The sequence below is a fragment of the Ovis aries genome, chromosome 8 (genome assembly GCF_016772045.2).
Source record: "Ovis aries strain OAR_USU_Benz2616 breed Rambouillet chromosome 8, ARS-UI_Ramb_v3.0, whole genome shotgun sequence".
Taxonomy (NCBI): domain Eukaryota; kingdom Metazoa; phylum Chordata; class Mammalia; order Artiodactyla; family Bovidae; genus Ovis; species Ovis aries.
The window spans coordinates 84,440,408-84,454,752 of NC_056061.1; the positions used below are offsets into that span (position 1 = coordinate 84,440,408).

A 14,345-nucleotide genomic window follows, 5' to 3' on the forward strand; every position below is an offset into this window, starting at 1 on the left:
GCGACAGGGACCTCCTTCCCCAGGGGTGCAGGGCTCTGTCTGCCGTTCGGAGGAGGTGGACATCCCAGGGACCTGGGACAGAGAGGTGGGCCCAAGGTGGGAGAGTCCTCGGCTTTGAGGTCGGACCAGGGCTCCTGTTCTGCCCAGACCCATCCCAGGGAGCAGGCGAGTTACCTTTGCATCTGCTTTTCCTCTTCGGCAGCGCAGGGATTGGGAGAGGGCTGTTGGGAGGCCGAGATGGCATAGCATCTGTCGATTGCCCAACTGAGTTACCTGCTATGTGATAGGTATTTGATAACGAGAGCATGATAATTTCCATAATCAACAAGAATGGGCCTTGTGGGCAAGGTATCCTTTCCGAAAATGGCGCCAGAAAGCTCTGTGGAGGATTAAATGAGCTCCTGTGGGGTGTTAAGCGTAGTGCCTGACAGATAGATGCTTGGTGTTCAGTATGTAAGGCAGCAGTTACACTGTTAGTTACACTGTTACAGGGCAAGTTGTTTATCACTGTGTGATGCATTCTGTAGCTGATGCAAAACATGGAAATCTGATGCATGTCCCAGTTTTGGAAGTCACTGTTTTAAGTGGAATTTCCTCGCCTACCCTTTAAAAATTGCTTTATAACTACAATCATCAGTTAAAGTGATACAGAATGTCCTGATTTTATAATTATGTTAACATTTTTCATTTCGTCCTGGCTTGTAGTCTTTTATACCTGTATAGTAAATTTCTTAAGCGTTGTCATGGAATCCCATGGCATGGCACGTCATGTCCCAGATCCCAGCCGGGACACCCCTTTATATTTAGTTATCGTGTCTCCTCGTCCGTGTCTTGGCTGTTACTGTTCCTCAGACTCTGTTTTTGATGACTGTCTCAGTTTTAAGGAGGGCCAGTCAGGTACTGTGTATACATCCCTCAGTTTGGGTTTGACTGTTTTTCATGGTTTGATTTGGAGAAGGCAATGGCACCCCACTCCAGTACTCTTGCCTGGAAGGTCCCATGGACGGAGGAGCCTGGTAGGCTACAGTCCATGGGGTCGCTAAGAGTCAGACACGGCTGAGCGACTTCCCTTTCACTTTTCACTTTCCTGCATTGGAGAAGGAAATGGCAACCCACTCCAGTGTTCTTGCCTGGAGAATCCCAGGGACGGGGGAGCCTGGCAGGCTGCTGTCTATGGGGTCGCACAGAGTCGGACACTAGTGAAGCGACTTAGCAGCAGCAGCAGCATGGTTTGGAGTTTGGGACTGCAACCCCAGAGGGCAAGTGCCTTTGTCATTTGAAAGCTCGTGTTCTCAACCTGGCTCATTACTGATAATACTGATTTATTTGATCATTTGTCTATGTAAATTACTTGGATCTTCCCCGTAAAGATCTGTCTCTCCTCCTGCTCATTTATATGTCAGTGTGGGCTCATGGGTCCATGGTAAAATCCAGTGCTTTGTCGTTTATTTTGTTGCTCAGATTGTTCCAGCTTTGGCCAGTGGGGATTCTTTCAGTTGCTCCTGTGGTCATTTTAAAACGCTCCTGTTGGTTTTTTGTTTTTTCAACACTTCCTCAGCATGCTGCACGTACAAGATACGCCCAGCTCCTATTATGTCTTCCTCAGTCCAGTCAGTCCAGGAATTGGCCGTTTCGCCAAGAAGTCCTGGTTCTTTTGTTGGAGCATGGTGTTGGAAACCAAGATCTGGTCTCCAAGTAAATGAGCTCTCTTTGTGCTAATGTCAAAGCCAAGGTCAGAGGTTTAATGTCCAAATTGTCCTTATTCCATTTCCCACTTGTCTTTCCATTTTTCTTCACTGAAAACCCTGGAAGAGCATCTCATATGTTTGTATTTCCTCAGTTCATCCCCTCAACAGTTGGAGTTCATCTGTTGAAAGTATATGTGTGTCATAGAGCATATTTATAGTTAACAGTTTTTAAAATTTAACTTAGAAAAATGCTAACTTGAGTTAAGGCGATTGAGACAGCTCATCTGTTTGCTACAGAAAGCAGCTCTGTAGTTAACTTGATTTCTGAGAATTACATGGGAAGTAATTCATGATAAACAACACTTTTTCCGCATATAAATTCGGATTAGAACAAGGGGACTTTGAAAATGTCCTCACTTATAAGGAAGAGAGTAAGTAGAAGAAGGTCGCAGTTCTTTGTTGCTATCTTGTTTCTCTTTAAACTCTTAAATGTCTTGTGTGCTCTTAGTGTGGTGTGGGCCACTTGGCTTTTCCTCCCAGCTTTGAGCTTTCTTCTTTCCAATTTCCCTGCCTTAGCCCCAGAATTCTCGTCACTTAAGCCTGAAGCAGTTTGCACGAATCGTTGGTTTTATGGTGCTTTTCTTTAGTTACGTCTGTGGTCGGTATTCATTGTAAATTGCACCTGTAAGGAGAAGGACAGCTGCTTATTTTCACCTCTTGTGTTTAGAGACGTGCTTCCTACTGATAGCACCACGGGCACAAGCGGGTGCACCTCAGAAAAGGTTTTCTTCCCTTTTGATTGTTTGCTTGTTAATCTGTACACATACAGTCAGGGATCGATTTGCAAAACTTTGGATAAAGATATAGATATGCTCACATTTTTTTTTTTGGAGATGTTAGAACTGGCAAAAATAAGAAGGCACACTTGAAAATGTCTTTTTCCTTGTCCCATTGTTTTAAAGTACTCAACTGTTTGCAGTAAAATTGCCAAAATTATAGAAATAATCACATTTATCTTTTATCTGTATCACGACTCATATGTTTTTAACTACCTAAAACTTCTCTCTTTTTTTGGTTCTAGTTCTTTTTGGTTAGTCTTCTGGTTAACCAGAAGTGAAGAATAATAACATGAACTATTTAAAGCATTTTGTTATATGATTGTATGATTTTTTTTCTGAAAGCCTTCATATGACAGTATTTTTAAAATAGCTTATAATTATGTTTATTTCTAATGATGAGTAACCTTTATCCATATGGGGTAATTTTTCTTCATATATTTGTTTTCCATCTTTGTGTCCTTTTTTATTCTATGTACTTCAGGACTGATAAAGTATACTTTGCACAAATCTAATTCCCTGGTGGCTCACACGGTGAAGAATCTGCTTGCAGTGCAAGAGACCTGGGTTAAATCCATGGGTCGGGAAGATCCCCTGGAGAAGGGAATGACTACCCACTCCAGCATTCTTGCCTGGAGAATTTCATGGACAGACGAGCCTGGTGGGGGACAGTCCCTGGAGTTGCAAAGAGTCAGACACAACTGAGCAACTAACGCTTCACTTTTTTCATGAGTGAAATAAGGCTTCTAGAAGATCTAAGCCAGCCAGACCTGCACACTCATCCGCCTAACCCTTCCCAAGACCTCCCCCTCCCTGTTTCTTCTGTAAAATGTATCAGCTGATGCTCAGAGCATCATGAATGATTGTGACTAATAGACTGCTCTCTAAAATTCCTGTGATTTTCTATTCCCACCAGTTGTACCTATATATTTATCAAGAGTTCCTCATCTCTTCCTAAATCTTTTTAGGTCTCTTGTACATTTTAATTGTAATTGCAGAATTTAGTAAATAATTATATAAATATATGAGATGTGATTGCAAAAGGGAATTGCCATTTCTGTATAAACTAATTTGGACTGCCTGGGAAAGTCTGAAGATAGGTCACCAAAAGAAAATCAGCCCTAAGTTAGGAAGCGGAAAGCACTGTTGAGGTTTAGTTGATCCAGAAAAATTACCCTATGAAAACATTTAAATTTTTGTTGCATTTTAAAGAACCAGAGCGTGGAGATGGCAGATGCTGTCCTTTGGTTGTGGTGTGTTTGATGAAGTGGACTCCTGGCTTCTCTCGGGGACCCACACTAAAAGACAAGGCTGTGGCTTCATCAAAGTCTTAACTAATTTAAACCCATTATTGGGCTTCAAGCAAAAATAAAATGTTTAAGCATTGTATGTGTTGTCAGCTCTCTATTGTAACTTAACAAACCATACCAAAGCTCAATGACTTAAAAACCCTTTATTATCTGTTGTGGTATTGAATGTTTCTTCTGCTTTTCATGGTGTTGGCTTGGTCTCAAGGACAGCTGGAAGGTCTGAAATAGCCTCACACACAGGCTGGTAAGTTGGCACTGGCCGTCAGCTGGGGTGGGACCTCAGAGGCCTCTGGCCTAGCTGGCTTCTCCTTTATGCAGCCTTTCCATCTGGCTTATGAGGCTTTGAAGACCCTGGCAGTCTCAGGGTGGCTGGGCTTCTTACTTGGTGGCTAGTGTGCCCTTGGAGAAGGCAGTGGCAACCCACTCTTGCCTGGACAATCCCATGGATGGAGGAGCCTGGTAGGCTGCAGTCCATGGTGTCGCTAAGAGTCAGGCACGACTGAGCGACTTCACTTTCACTTTTCACTTTCATGCATTGGAGAAGGAAATGGCACCCCACTCCAGTGTCCTTGCCTGGAGAATCCCAGGGACAGAGGAGCCTGGTGGGCTACCGTCTATGGGGTCGCACAGAGTCGGACACGACTGAAGTGACTTAGCAGCAGCAGCAGCAGCAGCAGCAGCAGCAGCAGCGTGCTCTGGATACAAGGGTGGTTGGTGTTCATAAGGCTGAGGCCCAGAACTGGTCCAGAGTCACTTCCACTACATTCCGACGACTAACAAGCTCACAGGGTCAGTCCACATTCAAGTTGTTGTTGTTCAGTTGCTAAGACATGTCTGACTCTTTGTGACCCCATGGACTGCAGCACGCCAGGCTTCCCTGTCCTTCACTATCTCCTGGAGCTTGCTCAAACTCACGTCCATTGAGTTGGTGATACCATCCAACCATCTCATCCTCTGTCACCCCCTTTTCCTCCTGCCTTCAGTCTTTCCCAGCATCAGGGTCTTTTCCAGTGAATCGGCCCTTCATATCAAGTGGTCAAAGTGGTGGAGCTTCAGCTTCAGCATCAGTCCTTCAGTGAATATTCAGGGTTGATTTCCTTTAGAATAGACTGGTTTGATTTCCTTGCAGTCCAAGGGACTCTTAAGAGTCTTTTCTAGCACCACAGTTCAAAAACATCAATTCTTCAGTGCTCAGCCTTCTTTATAGTCCAGCTCTCACATCCAAACATGACTACTGGAAAAATAGCTTTGACTGTGGACCTTTGTGAGCAAAGTGCTATCTCTGCTTTTTAATATGCTGTCTAAGTTTGTCATAGCTGTTCTTCCAAGGAGCAAGAGTCTTTTAATTTCATGGCTGCAGTCACTGTCCGCAGTGAGTTTTGGAGCCCAAGGAAATAAAATCTGCCACTGTTTTCATTGTTTGCCCATCTATTTGCCATGAAGTGATGGGACTGGATGCCATGATCTTAGTTTTTTGCATGGTGAGTTTTAAGCCAGCTTTTTTCACTTTCCTCTTTGACCTTCATCAAGAGGAGATGATTATTCAAGGATGTAAATACTGGGAGGCGACCAGAGTAACAGCCACCACAGGCGTTTCAGGGTTTTTTACCTGCATATCTCATTTTTAATGCTTTTAGTATATATTTAAAAGTATAAAAGTATATTTTAAAAAATTAACTGACTCACCAATATCACTTACCCAGTGATACTGGATAGAAGACTTCAAATAAGTGAAAGTGTAAGCAAGCATAATAATTTGTTTAAAACTTGTGTTCTTACTAATAAGTGTGGGGACGCAGGGATTTGAGCCCATGGTATTCTGACTCCAGAACTGTGATTCCTTACCCCATACTCCACTGCCATTGTGCTGGTCAGTAGATGGTCCTCTTGGCACCTAGGGGAACAGTATCACTTAAACAACATTGTCAGAAGTCAACAGTCCTTAATTCTTACAGCCTTTAAAAATTTCATTCTTCAAAGTATTAAATGTGATTTTATTAAAATAGAATTTAGATAATTAAGTCTAAAGTATCAGAAGATAAAATTGTTAGCCTCGCAAATCCATTTACTCAGCAGATAGTAATGGCCATGTAATCTGCCCCGGGCACTGTTCTCCACCCTGGACAAACAGTGGACAGATGAGGTCCCTGCCCTCATGAAGCTTTGAGTCTAGTTGGGGGGATAGTTTCTTACTCATTTCCATAGGAAATCTTGTTTTAATATGTTTGCTCGTGTTTAAAAAGTGAATGATAGTTAAAAGAGTTTGAATATCTATACTGAAAAATAATGAAGGCTTGCTGGTTTTGCACAGAGCTACACTCTCGAGTCAGTGCAAAAGTAATCATGAATGTTGGACAAACTTGAGATTTGCTAACAGCTTGCCTGTAGGGAAGCTGATAGACGTTCCACCACAAGCCGATTGATTGGTCAGCTAACTTTTAATTGGCGCTTACAGTACATGCCAACCATGCCACCTCAAACTTATCTCCTTTTAATTTATAGTACAGGCCAAGCAAACTATGTAAGGTATCTGAAAAAGAAATCTAGAAAATCTAGCCCCTTTGCCAACAGTAGTAAAAGCCCTCCTTTAATTATTATTTCATAGAGAATAGGTCCGTGAAGATGTGGAGAGAAACTCACACAGGTGAGAACTGTACTAATACGGAATAAAATATTTTATGTTTAGGACTTTCCTAAAAAACTTTCAATGAAGTTAATTTTTTTTTTAAGGGCTGTTGGAAAACCACAGATGTTTTCAAGCTCATCTAATCCAGCTCCATCATTTTATAGATGAGCTATTTCAGGCACCATGTGGTTTTACCTATGATGTCAGAGCAGAACTATTTAACCCCAAGTTATTTGAATTTTTGTCTTTCACATACTTCATTTAAAAACTACACCCTTTGGGTTGAGTTTAAATGGACCTTTCTTAGACCGGATTCCAGGTCAACCTGAATGGTACTTGAGCAAGGTTTCATGTTAAAAGAATGCAACATTGTTTTATGTGACTGTCAGAGGTTTAGTACCAGAAAGACATTTCACATTTGTATGTTTTAAACACAAGGAAGAAAAATGTTTCAGGGCAGCTGATGCAGACCTTGTACTACTTTCCTTATCCAAGATAATTGGTATCCATGGAAACATTCTAAACCAGTCAGCTGGCCACATGAGCTCATCTCACATGAGCTAATACCAAGTGAGGTTTTGGGTGCTTTTGGTCAGTTACTTGAAGTGATGCAAGTTCTTTTGAACTTACCACTAGTATTTATTTTCCTAGATTTTGTGTCTACATGATTTTTTTTAAAGGAAAAAAGAATGAACTTTTGCTCAATTTCCCCTCCTACCCCACCCCGCATTTTATTCTTAGCTAAAACTTCCAAGCTAAGTTGTTTTTCTCTGGCTGCTCTTCAGATTTTTCTCTTCATCACTGTTTTTTTTTTTTTTTTTAACCAATTTGATTATGATACTCATAATCAAAACCTGGTAGTTTTCTTATAATTCTTCTGCTTGGAGTTTGCTGAGATTCTTCTATCTTTGAGCTGCTGCGTTTGTTGTTGTTTTTTTTTTCCCTCAGATTTGGAAAAATTTCAGGCCTTATTTCTTCAGAGAATGTTTTCTGTTCCTCGCTTTTCTTGTTTTGAGCTCCAGTAACACATGTTACACTGGTGGTGGTTTCATCTCTAAGTTGTGTCCGACTTTTACTAAATGGAATAGAATTTTTAGAAATTGGATTTTTTTTTCTGATGAGTAACCACATTAGCTAGTTTTAGAGTATTAATTTTACTGTACTTGTATCAATTTTAAAGTGAAAGTGAAAGGGTCAGTCAGTCATGTCCGACTCTGCAGCCCCATGGACTGTATAGCCCACCAGGCTCCCCTGTCCATGGGATTCTCCAGGCAAGAATACTGGAGTGGGTTTCCTTCTCCAGGGTATCTTCCCGACCCAGGGATTCAAGCCGGGTCTCCTGCACTGCGGGTGGTTCTTTACCAGCTGAACCACCGGGGAAGCCCGTGTGTGTTACCCCGTGTGATGTTTGTCCTGCGGATTGCTGATGCTCGGTCTCTTTTTCTTCCCTTTTTTTCTCTCAATCCTTTTCACTCTGGTTGACCTTGGGTAGTTTCTAGTGCTGTATCTTCAAGTTTACTGATCTTTTTTTCTGTTGTAGCTCATCTGCTTTTATCTTTTCTAGAGTATTTTTCATCTCACGTGTGTTTCATCTCTGCAGGATCCACCTGAGCCGTTTCTGGTTTGTCTCTTGATTTTTCTCCTGGTTTGGGTTGCATCTTCCTGTTTCTTTGTAAATTTGCATAGGATGGCAGATACTGTGAATTTTTACTTAATGGTTGTTAGACTTAAAATTCTTTTAGGTAACATTGGACTTTGTTCTAACGTTTAATTAAATTACAAAGTTATTTGAATGGAATGTAAACCAATAACATTTCTGACAGGTGTGACCACCTTCTTAACAGAGTTAAGTAAACCTTAAGAAAGTATTAAATGCATAGCTTCATCTTTGTATAATGCTTCTCCTAAGATTTATTTTAGTTATGAATAAATATAGTAACTGGCAGCGCATGGCATTTTTCCTACTTCATTTTCTATGGTGCATAATGAATAAGGAGGGATAAACTGTATTATGTTTGATTGACTTTAATACAGTGTTTATGACAGTATTCATCTTCACTTCCTTGTCATTCTGTATGTTTGCTGCTAGGATAATTAAAGTTTGGAAGTGCTTTGAAATTAGTAGTTTATTGTGACCTTTTGTTTTGTAATAGATGTAGATTTGAAAACAAGAGATATTCAACTTCTGTAGAATTATTTCAGGGACTTAGTCTTCCACTCTGATTTGGAAAGTGCAGCCAAATGAATTTTTCCGTGTGTAGAGAAATACAGTTGGAGAACAGTACAACACAGATACCTTTTTCTGTTTCCCCAAATTAAATTTTTCATAAAAGTTAACATTTTCAAAATAGATGCTTTCTTAGCGGAGAAGGAAATGGCAACCCACTCCAGTGTTCTTGCCTAGAGAATCCTGTGGACAGAGGAGCCTGGTGGGCTGCTGTCCATAGGGTCGCACAGAGTCAGACGCGACTGAAGCGACTTAGCATGCATGCATGCATTGGAGAAGGAAATGGCAGCCCACTCCAGTTTTCTTGCCTGGAGGGTCCCAGGGACAGAGGAGCCTGGTGGGCTGCCGTCTCTGGGGTCGCACAGAGTCGGACACGACTGAAGGGACACTTAGCAGCAGCAGCAGTGCTTTCTTAGATTGTTCTTATCTGCTAAAAGCACTGGACCTTGTAGATAAGACAATGAACTCTCCTGTCTGAGTTTATGACTCTGTGCTCAGGGCTGGGGCCGTGCCTTTGGAGGCTTGGCTTAGTGACGTGCGCCATTTTTAGTCCCTCTTCAAAAATTCCTCTTCTCCTTGGCGTTACGTTGCGTCAGTTCATTCATCCACATAATACTGCTGAATACGAGTACAACGTCCCATTTTCTTAATGCCTGTTTGATGATTTAGTATTTTCTGCATAGCCTTTTATTACCATTATTTTGTTTTGTTTTTTGAGTCTTCACAACTGAATTTCCTGAAATATTTTAGACTATTGACCTTACAAATTCTGAATTACTCTGTTTCTTCTTAGTCTGATTTTAAGTTGTGTGCAGTCTCCCATCCAGTAAGGCTGGGACTCAGCCTTGGTTTTCTGCCTCCCAGGTTCATGCTGTCCACTGCAGAGGGGGTGTTCTGAGCCTGGTCTGATTTGCTCTTTCGTAACTGACTCTGTTCAGTAATACATGAGATGTATTATCGTGGAAAAACAATGAATGGTTTTGAACATTGTGCTGAAAACTACTGGAGATACAAAAGTACTAAAATACAGAGTCCTTCCTCACCACTGACTTTATCTTAAGTAAAGTTGCCCAGTCGTGTCCGACTCTGCGACCCCATGGACGGTACCCTTCCAGGCTCCTCTGTCCGTGGGATTTTCTAGGCAGTAGCACTGGAGTGGATTGCCATTTCCCTCTTTATCTTAATGGAGGAAAAGTATAGTTATAATATTGAATCTGAAAGGAGTTAGAAGATGTTAAAGGGGCTTCCCGGATGGCTCAGAGTTTAAAGCGTCTGCCTGTAATGTGGGAGGCCTGGGTTCAATCCCTGGGTCGGGAAGATCCCCTGGAGAAGGAAATGGCAACTCACTCTAGTATTCTTGCCTGGAGAATCCCATGGACAGAGGAGCCTGGAGAGCCACAGTCCATGGAGTTGCAAAGAGTTGGACATGGCTGAGTGAATTCACTGTCGCTTTCAGAAGATGTTAAAATGTTAAAGCTGTTTCTGGTGGTGTTCATGCTGAAGTCAAAGGCAGATTCTCTTTCCAAGTGGAGCAGATGCATGCTGAGTGATGTCCGTCATTTAGTGACGCTTCTCATACTGTTCCTGTTGAGTGTGCTTTATGGGGTTTAGGCCTTACAGGTATGGAGTTTAAATACTTCTTATCCTTATTTTATATATGTGCATTGTGGAGATTTTAAATAATTTGACTGAGGCCCACACAGCTAGTAACTGGCAGAGTCAGGATTTGAACATTAAGTCCCTTGTATGAGAAAGCCTATGTTATTCCTTCGAAAGATTGTGCTAGTAACCACAAAACCAGATGGGAATGAAATCAGCAACCTTGTCATTGTTTTTTTTTATCAGTTGAATCAACTATTTTGCAGTGAGTGTAGAAGAATAGGAAATTTCAAAATAATTTATGTCCATGTTAATCACTTCAGTTGTATCTGACTCTTTGCGACCCTATGAACTAGCCCGTCAGGCTCTTCTGTCCATGGGATTCTCCGGGCATGAATCCTGGGGTGGGTTGCCATGTCCTCCTCCAGGGGATCTTCCTGACCCAGGAATGGAACTTGCGTCTCTTATGTTTCCTGCACTGGCAGGCGGTTTCTCTACCCCTAGTGCCACCTGGGAAGCCCACGTGGTTATTTGCTGTGTGACTTTGTGAGTCTTAAATAATAAAGGTGGCTAGCCTGAGGGAGTAGGTACATTTAAAAGTTATGTCTAAATTTGCTTATGGGTTTAATTGGATTCAGTTGGCTTTTCGAATATTCTGCTTGTGTGTCTGATAGTGTGGGTCTGTATGTGTGGAGGGCGTGTGCACTCACAGTATCTAGAATGGTCTTGTCTGGTTTAAAAATCGGATTTTGACCTGTCTCAGGGATTCTTTAAATATTTCAGTGCCGTAAATTTGAATAATTCTACAGCATTTTTATTTTTGAAAGATAAGGATCTTTTGTCCGTCTGTTCAATAATGTAATGTTATTACATTTTAGGGTGGGATATTTTTTTTTCCCCTCATGACTTTGAAATAGCTTCGATTTTATAACAGGATGTGTAAATCTCCAGAGAGAAAACTGGTTGTATCTTGAATTTAGTTTAGAGTTTTATTTTTGAAGTATGAAGTATATTTTATAAAGAAGATTCAGAATAGGTTAGATTGTAAGGGTCCTTATTTGAAAGGAACTTCATGATTGCGTCTTTCCAGTTTGCTGTTTGGGAACTGTATCTGTTCTCAGTTCATATATTAAATTTTATTTTCATTAGCATTGCAAAAAATAGAACTTTATCCAAGAAATGGTATTGTTGAGGAAGTCTCCTGGCAACGGAGAATTGGCAGGAAGTTTCCAGAGAACAGGTTAAGGAGGAACTGCTGTTTGGAGGTCAGGAGAAAGTCGTTCCCTTCTCTCCTGCACAGCATCTTCCTCGCACGCCCCTCCCCGGCGCTGCGCTGCAGTCCCCTGCCACACGTCACCAGCGCTCCTGCTCTCTGTTCTGTGTGTGCCTCACAAAGGAAGGAGCGGGCCTCCGAAGTCAGGGCAGGACTTGCCTACTCAGGGTTAGCTTGTCCCCGCCTAGCACGTGAGCGATGCTCAGTTCAGTCGAATTTGTATCTTTCAGTTCTTTGCTCTTTTTTTCCCCCCAATCCTCAAGTATTTAGTTTTAAACTTCATTTATGCTGTAAAGAATTCTCCAAACAACAGAAACTGCACATCAGTTCTCTCTGTGCATGCTGAGAGCAGGAACACAGTGGCTGCGTTCAGGAACACAGTGGCTTCGTTCTCCTTGTGAGTTTCCGTAGCTACAATAGAAGAGCAAGATACATCAGGCTAAGGAGATGGCAGAGCCATGGAAAAGTGTTACAGAGAGTTCTTAAAAGGAGCTTGGAGTGGTTTAAGTTTGAATTCACTTCCTCTGTCACTGAGTATTTTCTCCACTTGTTGTCTTTATCAGGCAAGAGTGCGCATTGGGAGACTCAGCTTGCAAGAATTCCGAATCTGATCCTGAGGACTATTCAGATGAAGCCAACACAGAGAACCTTTATGGCACCTCTCCTCCCAGCACGCCTCGGCAGATGAAACGCATGTCCTCCAAGCACCAGAGGAATAGTGTCGGGAGGCCCGCCGGCCGCGCGAATCTGAAAGGTCAGTCTTGCACTGGAGGATATACACGTGCGAGGGTGTTGGCGGTTCAGCATCTGTGCTGCAGGGCGCTGTGATGCCCGCCTTCTACAGTAATAGTGTTTCCTCCCCTTCCTTTGAGTTTGATTTTATGCTGCCTGAAAGTCTTATTTTGACACTTCTGAGTTATTATCATTAGCAACATTGTTAGTAAAGGAGAAACTGACTCTCCAGAGGTGGAAAGGCTTGTCCTGAGTGTTCGTTCAGGTCAGCGTGTGAGGCATTTGCGTTCCTTCTGGGGTGTGGAGGAGGCCGTGGGGATGCCGTCGGCGTGCACGTCCTGGACGGCTGGCTGCAGGTGTGTGGATCTGTGGCCTTCTTTCCTTCTTCGTATCTCTTGGGTGGGACCGCCTAGATTCTGCCTCCTGGGCATGACGTCCTGGGCAGGTGGGGAGAGGCAGGGCCCAGCCATCTCCTCCAGGGTTCTCTGGGCGGCCTGAGCCCTGTGCACTCTGCCCTCGTGTGGGGGGCCCTCCTGCGCCCTAAGCACAGCGCCAGATGGTGCCTTGTCACCAGGCTCAGAACCTCTATCTTGCCTTTCTCTGTGTTTGCAGTCCCAAAGCCCAGATAGTGTCCTGCTCCTGGAGATGGAGATTGTTCTCTGCTTTCGTTTCTCGGAGCACGTCACCGCTATTCATTTCTGAGCTGGAAGAATTGAAGCGTGCAGACCTGGCTTCCTTGTACATACTTTCTAACGCGGAACCTCGGGTCACCGAGGCTTTACGGTTTTAGAAACTGATTGATTTCAGCAAACCACTTGTCCTAAAGCTGATCTCTTAGCTTCCTAGAATTCATCCACCTATTACTTGCAAGGTCGGGGTTTCATTCCGTGTCTCCTCTGAGAAATTTCCCCTGTCACGTGTTCTCCTTACTGGAAAGCCTCATTCCCGGTTCTCCCTTTCTATAGCCCACGTCCTTCTGCCCTTTTTTTGGTCAGCTTCCCTTTCCCACACCTTCCTTCCGTACACTGATCTCTCATGGTTGATGTCTGCAAGTCCATTCTGGGTCCCTGTCATATATAACTTCTCCCAGAAAGAAGAGAGGCGGGAGAGGTGGGCTTTATTGTATTTGTTTCCTTGAACGACTTCTTATCTAAGGAGGAATTCCTAGGTAGTAAATAGCCTTTCTTTCCTATGAGGAAGAAGTTTTTTTTTTTTTTACTTTGCTTTAAAACTTTACTTGTAGTAGAATATTAACCTAGGGCCTGTATTTACCCCGTTTGGAAAGTAATAGCTTTCTATTGCAGTATAGTATCTTTACAATCAGTCCTTATCCATTTTCTCAAAAGAATTTCTCAGGCACCTACAGAAGCGCCTTATCTAAAGTAGTATCAGTGCAGCAGCGCCTCCTGAGTCAGCATTGTTGATGACTTACTTGCCTTGTGGTGCTAAACGTGGCGAGGCCAGCAGGACATCTGCTTTTTCTCCACTGGTTGGTTCATACAGTTCTGGAGGCATCGCCCTGGTCGCTCAGCAGTAAAGAATCTGCCTGCAGTGCAGGAGACATGGGTTCTATCTCTGAGCGGGGACGATTCCCCTGGAGGAGGAAATGGCAGCCCGCTCCAGTGTTCTTGCCTAGAGAATCTCATGGATCCGTAGGGTCGCAAAAGAGTTGGACGTGACTAAGTGACTAAACAGCAGCAACAGTTTTGGAACAGGAGTTGAGAACACAGTTCCCGCCTTTACAGATTGAGAAAGTGGGGCCCAGGGTTTTAAAGCAACTTCTTAGCGGCCAGAAGGCTTGAAATAGCGGCAGGACTAATTTTAGGTACTTTTTTTTTGACCACGCTGTGCAGCTTGTGGGATCTTCGTTCCCTGACAGGGTATTGAACCCAAGTCCTCGGCAGTGAGAACCCACTGGCACCGAGGAGTCTCCAGGACTGACTTCAGCACTAGCTCTCCTCGGCCTCGGTTTGGGCTTCATCCCCAGTTCGAGCAGCAGGGGTGAAGCTCTGACTGCGGAGCCTGAGACGACTCTCTGTGCTCAGTCACTTAGT

At 43.1% G+C, this 14,345-nt stretch overlaps 1 protein-coding gene across 8 annotated transcripts in view; it reads left to right on the top strand.

The window, feature by feature from the left end:
* Nucleotides 1–14,345, top strand: part of MAP3K4 (mitogen-activated protein kinase kinase kinase 4) — a 147,538-nt gene that overhangs the window by 63,460 nt on the left and 69,733 nt on the right. For all 8 annotated transcript variants that reach the window (XM_060419873.1, XM_060419875.1, XM_060419876.1 and 5 more), the window contains exon 2: nucleotides 12,123–12,313. In XM_060419873.1, the coding sequence (XP_060275856.1) occupies nucleotides 12,123–12,313 (191 nt within the window). The remainder of the gene's footprint in view (nucleotides 1–12,122; nucleotides 12,314–14,345) is intronic.